The sequence below is a fragment of the Zeus faber genome, assembly GCF_960531495.2.
Source record: "Zeus faber genome assembly, chromosome: 8".
Lineage (NCBI taxonomy): Eukaryota > Metazoa > Chordata > Actinopteri > Zeiformes > Zeidae > Zeus > Zeus faber.
The window spans coordinates 8,074,531-8,086,874 of NC_137195.1; the positions used below are offsets into that span (position 1 = coordinate 8,074,531).

A 12,344-nucleotide genomic window follows, 5' to 3' on the forward strand; every position below is an offset into this window, starting at 1 on the left:
CGCCCCTTCCCCGGCCACCAGACGCTGCTCCCCGCCACCGGACGGGAGCGTAGTCGGTGTTGTTGTTGTTGGGGTTTTTTTTTTTCTTTTTTCTTCCATACCCCTAACCCCACCAGCTCCAGACCCTCCGGACACCCGAGCCCCGCCGCTCGCCACCGCTCGTCCGCGCCTCCCCGCCCCCCGTACAATGTGCGCGTTCCCCGGGAGTGCTGCTGCCGCCGCTCCGCTCGCCGCCTCCGCATCGCGACTGCTCTGAACTCCGCAACTCCAACGCTCTCCAGCAGGTAAGTTAGTTCGGCTGTGCGTGTGCGTGTGCGTGTGCGTGTCTGTTGCCTCTCGTGCATGTGCTGTGCAGTCATTTTAAACGTGGGGCTGTAGTTGTTGGAGAACAGACGGTGAGGGAGCTGGATTGATCATGATGATGCATTGATTTATTCAGGGTCGAGGCAAAAGCCACAAGTTACACGTACTGACACACACTGTACACTCCATTTAATCGTTTTGGAAGAAAACCCGATCCATTGGAAAGGATAGGAATTTAAATTTGCAAGATCTAGACGTGTCTTAGGTCTTCTGTACTTGAAATTGAAGAATAAAGATGCACGTTTTGAGTGGAGTTAACCCCCAAATAGATATAGACTTAACAAATTAAAGTATTTTTTTTTGTTTATCCAATGGCTTCAATGTATATTCTTTTCAGTGTAATACATCTGTCATCAATAAACAATATGCACACAGTTATATAAAGGTGGTGTTTATTTTGGTACAGGCGGGAGGGTTTGGAAGTGTGCACATCAGGGTAAGGGCTTGAAGATGTCCAGGAGTTGTTATTTTGTGTGTGTGTGTGTGTGTGTGTGTGTGTGTTTTTCTTACGTGCACCGTGCATGAATTCACACAAACTCCTTATCCCCTGCCAAAAACATTTTTCAAACCGCAGACGCGCGTGTGCATATGTGTGCACACATGACCATAAGAAGAAACGTTGAACTTCATCACTACACTCCTGCACGCACACGCAGACAGAGTGTACATCATGCAGATGACTGGTTGTTTTCAAGTCACATGTGCGTGATGGATGGTACAGAGTGCAGCCAGAATGCCAGAAATGTCTACCTGGCTCCAATCAGTGAACCTTGACAGGGTGAAATACAGTATGTAAACCACATGCAGTGTGTGTGTGTGTGTGTGTGTGTGTGTGTGTGTGTGTGTGTGTGTGTTTGTGTGTGTGTGTGTGTGTGTGTGTGTGTGTGTGTGCGCATGCGAGTGTGTGTGCGTGCGAGTGTGCTTGTGTCTGTCTGTGGGGTGCAGGGGTGGGTTGAACTCATCATAATTAATTACTGTAATTAAAACTATATGTACAGAGTTAGGGTAAGGTTACCATGTGTTTGTACCTTTCCGATTTTCTTTCCCTATTTTGTGATTCTTCTCTTCCTCGAGGGTTCATGATGAAACCCGGTTTGAAACCCCGACTCCCATTAGATCAGTGGTTCTCAACCGGTCTAAGTGAACGCTAAAATCCCAATGAAGTAAAAATCTACTGAAACACAAACAGCTTATGACCCGAGCTTCCAAAATACTGTTTTATCTATAGAGAGCAGTACTATGCAAAGAGGCCCTTGGAAAACATCAGGACAATAACAGGTAAACCGTAAACCGCATTATGCAGCCACGGCCCACTCAAAATGGACTTGTGACTCAGTTTTGGCTCGGAACCCACCAGTTGAGAACCACTAGTCCAGACCATGTGCTTTCATCCCCACTAATGCTTTTTCTATTTATTTTTGCTCTTGCACCCCTGGTAGCAATGTGCCTCCTACAGTATAGTGAATTACACTAGGCTAAAAACATGGCAGTAAAGGATATTTTATTGAGTATTTAAGTTTAATATTAAGAGTAAGAATACATCAAGATAGTTCCATTTCACCTGAATGCTGCCGTTTGGCAATTCTATGGAATAGCATTCGAGTTTTGACTCAAATGTTTAATACACAAGCAAAGTCCTCTTTCCAATGCTGAATACTGCTGTTACTAGGGACACAAGGTTTTGCTCATTACTTAAACTTACAATACATTCATTAGTATTACATTCAGTACTTAATACTGATTGAATACTGGACTTGTACTGGACGTTTCACATGCTGATTCACAGCAAAACATGGGAGGTTGGCATGACAGCGTGAAACAACACAGGTTAAACGGAAAACACCACCAACTGCCAAAACCATACCCCCCCGGGTTGTCATGTGATCCATAGAACCGGATCCGTTCCTACACTTCTCTGTATCTGAGAACAGGCGATCAGGCCGGGAAGCCGCCTTGATGCCGTCATCGGCCGCGCTCCTCAGAGAGCCGCATGGTGATGAATAGAGAACGTCAGTTCCCTTCAAAAGAGTGCGACTCGAGGGTGACATTTATGCTTGTTTGAGCTTTTCCCTGGCAAATGAGGTTCCTCAGACACGAGCGCCATGTCTTTAACAACAGAAAACATTATCGTATGGCGTCATAAGCCACCTAGTTCTACCGTCATTGCAACTTTTTCTCCTTACCGTCTTCTTCCACCGTGGAGGGGATGGTGACGTACGTATATGCCCTAATTTGGAGTTCCACCTTCCCTGGCTGCCACGTATATGCCCTTATTTGGAGTTCCACCTTCCACGTATATGCCCTTATTTGGTGTTCAACTTGGGGGAGGTATTGTTTTGGCCATTTCACTGCTGAAAATAGGTGGTATTCCCCTTTAATGACAGAAGCCAGGCTTAGAGCTGCAAATGCTCGTCTGTGACCAGTGTCCAGGGCTTGTGTTCAACAGGATGTGACGATGACGCGGCGGGGAAGACCTTTCAGAGTAGGCGCTTTGTTTCCTTTTTAGCGAAAGCATTTTCCGTAAGCCTCCGTCAACAGAAGTATGCGAACGCACAGCGGGGGGTGGGGGGCGGGAGCGGTGGCACCGAGTCGCGCCGACTCGCTGGAGCCTTTGGGAAACTTCCGAAGCGCTTCTTTGATCGTCCCTCCCGCTAAATTATCCCCCCCCCAACAAAGTGCTGCGCTTCAGCAGGAAGCGTTCAGAGTCTTGACGCACGCGGCGCGGCGGCACGCGGCGCGGCGGCGCGGCGGCGCGGCGGCGTGGCGCGCGCCGATGTCGGGGCTGACAGGTGGTTCTGTGGGCGAGGATCCCGCTCCAGCGTTTAAATCCAGGAGGCTGCCGAAGACTGGATTTCGATTTAAGTGCCACATACAAAGTGGCTGTACTGTAGGCCCGGACCCGGTCTTAGGGAAGGGTATACCTTGTGTTTTTGGGTTGGCTGTTTACATCCAGAGCAATTATATTCAATGTGTGTCAGATGGGGGCAACAATCTGAACCAGATCCCATCTGAGCGGTCGAGTAAATGTAGACAGAAAGGGAGAGAGAGAGAAGGGTAGATAGAAAGTAGAGTAGAGTACGAGAGAGAGTTAGATAGAGAGATAGAGAGTGACAGAGTGAGAGCGTGAGTGAGAGAGAGAAACAGGGAATAGAGTGAGATAGTGAGAGAAAGTGTGTGTGTGTGTGTGTGTGTGTGTGTGTGTGTGAGAGAGAAAGTGCAGTCTGACTGAATGTTAATCAGTTCCAGCTGTGGAGCGTAGAGCAGCGTTAACCCTGTGTGTTGGTGGGTCACGAGCATACACACACACACACACACACACACACACACACACACACGCACACACACACACACACACACACACAGACACACACACACACACACACACACACACACACACACACACACACACACAACCAAAGAAACCTTTTTGTACTGGTATATACACACATCTACACACATATGTATGTATGCATGTATGTACACCCCCAACACACAGTATATAGATAAATATACTGTATATATATATATATATATATATACATACACACTGTATAAACTATGGTACACTTTTGATAATGCAAACATGCACACATGCATAACACATGACGACGCACACATAGAAAAACAGCCCATAATTCCCCACGGTGGATTTAAATGCACATAAGCACATGGACACACACACATATATAAAGAGAGAAGCCCTTTCCCCTTTAACTTCAAACAATTGCATATTGCACGGGTAAAAAAAAAAAACCCCAAAAAACAAGCCACGAGGAGATGAAGCTTAGTTCTACCGGAACGTCCTGCCGGTAAACAGACAAACCCAAACGGGACCCGAGGTGAAGCAGCTACTCGCTCAGAGCCGTCGAAGTCTCTGTTTGTTCCATTTGATCAGGTTTAAACCAACAGCCGCGGACTGCCAGACCACACGGCGCTGCGTCAATACACTACTCCACCGCTCAGACGAGCGGGGTGGAGTTTGATGCGTACGGGAATTCCCTGACGCCTAACCTGCCGCTGCTGTTTGCTCCGGGGGTTTTTTTTTTTGTTGTTGTTGTTTTTTTTCCCGCAAACATCCATTTTAATTAACCCCTGTTTGCTTATCTGGGGCTCCCTGATTCCTCTTTGCAGCGTAACATTTCATTAGGGTGTTTTTGGCGAGCTGTCGTACCGCTCTGCGCTCTGCATGTACAACACTGACACGTCGACCGGGCGGAACGCATGTCGCCTGGATTTACCGGAGGAAGAGTATTATGAATCCTCTATAACGTCTTTAATCTGTTGTTTTCTGTTCTGTTCTGTTTTCGAGGCACGTCGTGGAGACTGGAAGAAGTAGCCGTGAAAGGATTTTGCCACGAGAGAATGTCGACAACGACGTTGCACGTATTTTCCTTTTCTTTAATAAAAAGTTAGGACAGCGTTTGAATAATTGAATGAACCCGTGGCAAGGTTGACTTTCTATTTGCACTTTTATTATTTCCCATTAATACCTCCCTATTCCCCGGGCTTCGGGGGTTATTTGTGCGTTCGCGCCGCGTATAGATGCAATTTGGATTATTTCCCGTATTCTGCGGCGGCACAAACTCGACGGGACGCGTTCACCGCACCGAATATGACTTCGGCGTCGACGGTAATTCGGCCCCCCTCCGGGGCGTCAAAACGAGGGCCCGCGTCGCGTGTGACCGCGATCGGTAATTTATTTTTGGTGGCTTGCCTTGACAGGCGCCTTGTCCTGAGCTCTCACATTCACCCGCCCTGGCCCGAAAACACCCGCCTCCCAGACACCGGGTGCGAATGTGTTTTTCCGCCGGTCGGCGGCGAGGTGTCGCGGATCGCACCTTCGGAGATACTGTCGCCAGGAGGTATCCCAGCTCGCACCGTGGTGCCCCCCCGCTCCCAGGCCTCGTTTATTTTTTTATTTGGTTTGTTTTTTTTGCGCCATACCTCAGTTCGTTGCGATGGAAATACTCTTGCTTTCCAATGTTCCGCTGATTCTGTTGTAGCTCAACACCGGACTAAAAGGAAAAACACACCGACCCCCCCCCCTCCCCCGCGTCTCAGTTATTTCTAGAAGGCAAATTGACTCCAGTTGTAATGGGTGGTCAGGAAAATTACAGCAATATTGATTTGGTAATGTCCAACACGGACATGTCGATTTGGGCGCCGGAGATCCAAAGAACTTGGCTGGGATAAAAAATGACCTGCCTGGAGCGAGTTCGCAGAACCGCGGTGAGTCACCGGCAGGGAGCCTCTCCAAAAAACCAAAAAAATAATCCGCTGTTTTCAACCAATTATGTACCCCCCGTCCCCCTTCTTCTCCGGGAGACGTCTGGCACGTTCTTCCGCCGAGCTCATGGCATGTCGTGCATGGACGCCCGGACTTATTGGGGTTTTTTTATATATTTTTTAATTCCTAGCTTTGTACGGGGCCGGCGATTGTGCAGCAGATATCAAACTCGTACAATGTCGAGGGGAGAGACGGGAGGGACGCCCGCGCCGGCTCGCGGGGAGCGAGCGAGAGAGAGAGAGAGGGGGATAGAAAGACTGAGGGTGTGGGGAATGGGTGGAGGTGGCTGGCTTTGGTGGGTAAAGTAAGGGGGGTGGGGGTGGGGGGGGCTTAAAACAGGGAGATGAAGGTACGGGCAGCGACGGACGGGATGGAGAGACAGCGACAGGACAGGGGAAGAGTGAGAGAGAAACCCAGGACGGGAGGGCAGGATGCCGGGAGAAAGGGAGGCTGGAAATGAGGGATTGGAGAGGGAGGCTGAGGCTGATACCGGAGCGGAGGAGGAGAACAAAGAGAGAACGAGAGAGGGAGAAGAGGAATAAGAAAGAGAGAAAGATTGGTACCTATTATTTTCTTGAAAGCAGAGTAGTAACTGAAGGGCTGGTTCCCATGGCAATATGTCCACAGACAGTATGTGCAGATGGATTTCGCCCGGGCCTTAAGAGGGTACGTTGTGTGTGTGTGTGTGCGTGTGTGTGTGTGTGTGTGTGTGTGTGTGTGTGTGTGTGTGTGTGTGTGTATGTGTGTGTATGTGTGTGTGTGTGTGCGTGAGTGTGTGTGTGTGTGCGTGTGTGAGTGAGGGGTGTTGGCCAAGGCCACAGGGGCTGAACGATCCTGCCGAAGCCTTGAAATGAAGTCCCAGGCAGACGCCATTGTCTTCTCCCAGCCCCTTTTCTCTGTGTCCTGCCCTTGTGCATCCAAAGCGCACACAAAAAAATCCATTCAGATCCATTGGCATTCACATAAAGAACCCCACAAAAGCATACAGTATATCAATAAATAAACAAATAAACAAACAATCACGTGTTTTTTTGGGGGGGTGGTTGCCGTGGTAGAGGGCCTGGCTTTAAAGCTGCATTCGGGATAGTGGCGTTTCCTGCAGCGTCGGCGATGCGTCCACGGCCAGACACCGAAGCACGCGCACTCTCAGTAATTCAAGGCAATTTGTGTAAAAGCGACCCGCCGATCGGCACGTATGTGCGCATCTGGCCTGTAGCTCACTCCATGAAATGGTCTCCCTGGTGAAGAACCTGATCACCCCAGGTTACGGCACTTAAACTTCCCGTCTCCATTTCTGTCGCCCTCTCGTGGGGTCCGCTCCCCCCGTATCCTGTCTGCGACGCCCAGATAGGGAGAGAGGGAGGAAGGAAGGAAGGGTGCATGGATGGATGGATGGATGGATGGATGCATGCATGGATGGACGGACGGACGGTTAGGTAGATGGAAGGAAGGAAGGAAATTAGGAGAGAAAGAAAGTCCATCCTATAATGTTCTCCGTCTGTCTGTTTCTAAACGCTCTGGACGACGACCATTTGCTGTCAAAATATTAACATGCCGCACAAACGTGGAGCGCAGAAGCTCCGATGCCTTGTGTGAGTTGAGATGAGAATGAAAACTTAAATCTTTTAAAGTGCAAGGCGGAGCGCGGAAAACCGTATTCCGAATCGGTGTCTTTTCTTTTTTTTTTTCTTTTTTTGTCAAGTTACGATTGACTAATGCTCCCTCTAGTGGTGGACATGTGTAATTTGCTCAGAAAATGAAACTTCGATGCCGCAGTAACGGGCGAAAAAAAACAGAATAATAAAATAAATATCAAAGAGAGGGAAAGTTGATGAGAGAGAGAGAGCGAGAAGGTGAGATGGAGACGGAGGAAATATAATGTCGATAAAGCCGAACAAAAGGGAGAGATGGAAAGACAGAAAGAGAGAGAGAGAGAAAGCGAAAGAGAGAGGGAGAAAAAAAAAGAAAAGCTTGAAAAAGGGAAACTACGCGCACGAAGAACAGGAGAATAGAGTGTCCCAATTAATGCTTCCACCCGAGCCGTTTGATTTCGATCTCGGCCTCGTCGCTATCAAAGCCTCGGAACACGGGCTTATCTTGTGAGGGAGATCTCACGGCCAGATAAACACGAGTGAAAACCTGTCGATGAGCGCGCCCCGTCTCTGCCGACACGCCGTGATGTCATCGCCGATCGTAGGGGGAGGTGTTTTTTGCGGGGTCGGTCAACCAGACGGAACAACCGCCTTCCTCGCCCGGTGCGTGTGACTCGGAAAAAAAGGCGCCGCTATGATATTGGAAAATACCGCTGCGCGCTCTTGATCTTTACTGTTCGTACTTTACTTTCGCGTACCTGGCGCCTTCCCACGCTGGGCGGGCGCCAGGCACCGGCCGCTTGTTTATATGTGTAGATATGTTTCATTTTAATGTGCACTGTTCTGTCAACATCCGCTGTTAACGGCTGAATTTTCCCCCGGGATCGATAAAATCCCGTACTTTCTTTTCTTATCTCATCCCGGTCGCCCTCTCTTCTTCATCCGAGACCGTTTTTTGGCGTACGGGCAAAGTAATGCAGGGTGTGCTCCCAATACTGTCAACTCAAATAGCCAAGTAATTGATCAGCAGAACGCAGACATGCCTATGAAAGAGGAAAGCGCCACTCTGCCTCTGAAATCCAATCCAAAGTGCTGTGGGATGTTTGGGTTGGAAGGGTCAAATGCTGAGAGCTTTCCAGTCACAACAAAGCCTCCCAGCGTTCAATTCGATCTGGGAATAAAACTCCTTATCGAATGAAACCGCACGAAAAAAAAAACAAAAACAAAAAAAAAAGGCCAGACGAAAGATAGAACCAAAAAGCGGGCGAGAGGATCGTTGCTAATTCAGCAAAAGGAAATCAATGGCCCTTTTCCTGTTTTCCGGCCGCCCCAAACTCCCCGCCTGCCAGTCTTCACAAAGGCGGGTTTTCGGAGAGCCCGCCGCTGCCCGGAGCAGACACCTGGGAGGAGAAAAGAAAGGGGGAAAAAGGAGGGAGAGAAAAGAAAGGCAGTAAATAAATAAATAAATAAATAACAACTACGGCTCCAAACAACAACCACAACCAAAAGAAATAAAAATGAAATCGTAAACATCTCACACTTCCGCCGTCAGCCCGGCTCTAAAAATACCGAGGTTCTCCATCGCCTCCCCTGCGGTCTCCAGGAGCTATGCAAATCCCGTCCCCTGCCTTTCCCGCTTTCTCTTTTTTTTTTTCCTTTTATTTTTTCTATCTGCTTTGTTTTCTTTCCTCCCCCGACATCCCCCACCCGCCGACGCCACCACCTCCACCACCACCACCCCCACCCCACCCCACCCTCCTCCCTTTTGTTCTGATTACCTCTTCCCCTTCTCCCGTAGACGACATAGACTCGCTCGCTCTCTCTCTCTCTCTCTCTCTACCCCTCGTCCGTTCCTCTCCCTCTCTCCGGGCGGTTGGACGCCGGGTCAGAACGATAAAAGCCGTTTTTTCGGCCGTTTTTTCGGCGTCCTGGGGCGGTGCAGTTCGGCGCGGCGCCGTCAGGGGGGGGTCTGTTTTCGGGAATCGGGAATCAAGACATCAAGCCCCCCCCCGAAAAGGGCGTCGCCAACCTCGCCCCGCACGCACAGGCGGTTCGAAAAGCCCCTTTTTATCCGGAATATGAGAACGGCATCACCCCCCCGAGCGGGGAGAATGCCTTGATATTAATCACCCATTTATCCAGCGGCGCCCGTTTTTGTTTTTTTTCCGCGGCGCCGTCGGCGATGGGACGGCGACGCCCGTTGGGATTCATAACGGCCGACAAAGGAACCCGTGTTGGTGTCGTCGCAGACACGAGCGCTCATGACAACAGTAATGAATCTCCCGCACGCTGTCTTTCTTTCACCGCCCCCCCTCGCCCCTCGCGTTGATCACCCTATTCTATTCATCAGAGTCTAATTACACGCGCTCTCTCTCTCTCTCTCGCCCCCTCGGCCTGTCTCGCTCGCCGCACTCTATTTGCCATGCATTACCTCGTGCCCTCCCTCCGGCTTCCCCCGTGCCGACAATCTCCATCCCGGTCACCCCCTGTTTCCTCTCCCCGCCCTGATTGATTCTCACCTTTTCCATTCTTTCCGCTCACCTCATTAACGGATCCCCCCCCCCCATTCACTCATTTGCACCCCTCCCTCTCTCTCTCTCTCCCTCCCTCCCTCTCTCCCTCTGCTGCCCTGTCCTCTCTGCGGCGGCAACGAGACGTGGATTTCTTATTCGTGGCTCTGTAATTAGTGGAGAAGATAATAAAAAGGGTTTGTTAGGAGTTGAAAGGAAAGTGACGGGGAATGTGCCGTGAAAGGAGGAGAGATCCTGCGTTTCACCCGTCCATTCATCATCCATCCTTTTTTTGTACATACGGTCGTCCATCCATCCATCCATCCATCCGTCTATGCAGCCATTTGCAATTTCATCGCTGTAAAGTCATCATCCATCCATCTTTTGTTCATCCACCCACACGCCCTCTTGTACATCTATCATCCATCCATCCACCCATCATTCACTCATCCATGCATCCTTTTGTGCATTCAGTCATCCATCCACCATCTACCATCCACTCATCCATCCATATTTTGTACATTCACTCATCCACCCATCCATCCACTCATTTGTTCAATGTGTCAGTCACCCATCCATCCATCAATCTATCCATCCATCCATCCATCCATCCATCCATCCATCTACTCATTTGTACAATGCATCAGTCACCCATCCATCCATCATCCACTCATCCACCCACCTTTTTGTGCATTCAGTCATCTATCCACCATCATCTTCCAGTCATCTATCCATCATCCACCCATTGGCTCACCCATCCATATTTAGCACATTCACCCACTCATCCATCTACCCGTCTACTCATTTGTACAATGCATCAGTCATCCATCCATCCATTCATCATCCACTCATCCATCCATCCTTTTGTGCATTCAGTCATCCATCCACCACCCATCTATTCATCATCCATATTTTGCACATTAACTCACTCATCCAAGCATCCATCCACTCATTTGTACAATGCATCAGTCATCCATCAATCCATCTACCCATCCATCATCCATCCACACATCCATCCAATAGGCTTTTATGCAGCCCTATCCGTCCCATCATTCACTTTCCTTACCCAGCCACACTTCTCCCTCCATCCATTTACCCATAAAGCAGTTCTCCCCAGATTCTTTCTTTTCCCCAAACCCCCATCCACCCGCCCATCTGCCCATCCAACCCACCATTCATACGTCCATCCGTCCATCCATTTGTCCCTGAGTTTAATCAGCGGAGCACAAAGGAGTATCACCTGCTCCAATCAGCGGTGGGTGGAGAGACGCGGCGACGTTGTCACCAGACATTTCCAGCGAGGGGCTGCCCGGTGTGCTGGCTCGTTAGCTCATCCCTCCATCCTTCCATTCCTCCATCCCTCCATCCTTCCATCCCTCCATCCTCCCAACCGGTGCTCCTCCACGGTTGTCTCGCCTAATTCTGTCCCCCTGGGAACGAGGGCTGGGGAACCCGTGAAAAATGGAGCTCAGTTGGTGTTTTTTATTTATTATTTGAAGCCGCTTATCCAACGTGTTTTTTCTTTATTGGTTTTTCGTCTCACGTCCCTGAGGGCCCGTGGACAACCGTGTCCCTAACTTTGTGTTTATATTTATATTTATATTTAAAATGTGTGTTGTGTGTTTATGTGTTTGTTAGTGTGTCTGTGTGGAATGCCGTGTCCATCGTGCACTTTAATGCACGTGTGTGTGCAGGTGTGAGCCACTTAGTGGGTGTGAGTTTATGCACGTGTGTGTGTGTGTGTGTGTGTGTATGTGTGCGTGCGTGCGTGCGTGCGTGCGTGCGTGCGTGCGTGCGTGCGTGTTATTTTCAGATTAATCTCACCCTCAATCAAACATTCTTAATGCTTTGGACGTCTAATTTCACAGCCCACGCACATCAACACACACACACACACACACACACACACACACACACACACACACACACACACACACACATACACGCACAGACACATGCACGCATGCACGCACACACAATTGTTTACTCATTATTCATCCTCTTGCGACACAAACATCCAAATACACACACATAGACACGTACACACGCAAGCAGTGACATGAAACTTATCTTGCTCTTCCTTATCTTGCTTACAGGGTTTCGACCACACACACACACACACATTCACACACACACACACACACACACACACACACACACACACTCACAGTGAAGTCATGGGCTGTGGGCTGCGGAAGCTGAAGCCGGTGTCAGAGGATAGCAGTCCGGGAAAGATCTACTCCACCCTGAAACGACCGCAGGTGGAGACTAAGGTCGGCGTCGCCTACACCTACCGCTACCTCGACTTCCTGATCGGCAAAGATGGTAAGCGCGTCGTCTCACGTAATCTGATGCAACTGTGGGCGTTTCGGTCACGCCGCCCGTGCCATTTCCCCCGCCGTCATCGTTTTTCTCTGCCTCCCCTCACCCGCTTGCAAGCTGGAATTGGCGATTTAACACAGCGTTCCCAGCGTTTTGCTCCAACGTTCTCATCGATGCGGTTCTAAATCCGGCAAGGTGACAATAGTAAAACAATCTTAAATGGTGCGCTCTGTACCGTCATAGAAGTAGTAGTACTTGGTAGGAGTAGTC

General features: G+C 49.6%; 1 protein-coding gene across 1 annotated transcript in view; it reads left to right on the forward strand.

Annotated features, from left to right (window-relative positions):
* Positions 1-244: 244 nt before the first annotated feature.
* rftn1b (raftlin, lipid raft linker 1b) overlaps positions 245-12,344 on the forward strand; it is a gene marked incomplete at its 3' end in the record, with an annotated part of 95,479 nt that continues 83,379 nt past the window's right edge. The window contains exons 1-2 of the mRNA XM_080005806.1: positions 245-284; positions 11,849-12,077. Of these exons, the coding sequence (XP_079861932.1) occupies positions 11,930-12,077 (148 nt within the window). The 5' untranslated portion in view covers positions 245-284; positions 11,849-11,929. The remainder of the gene's footprint in view (positions 285-11,848; positions 12,078-12,344) is intronic.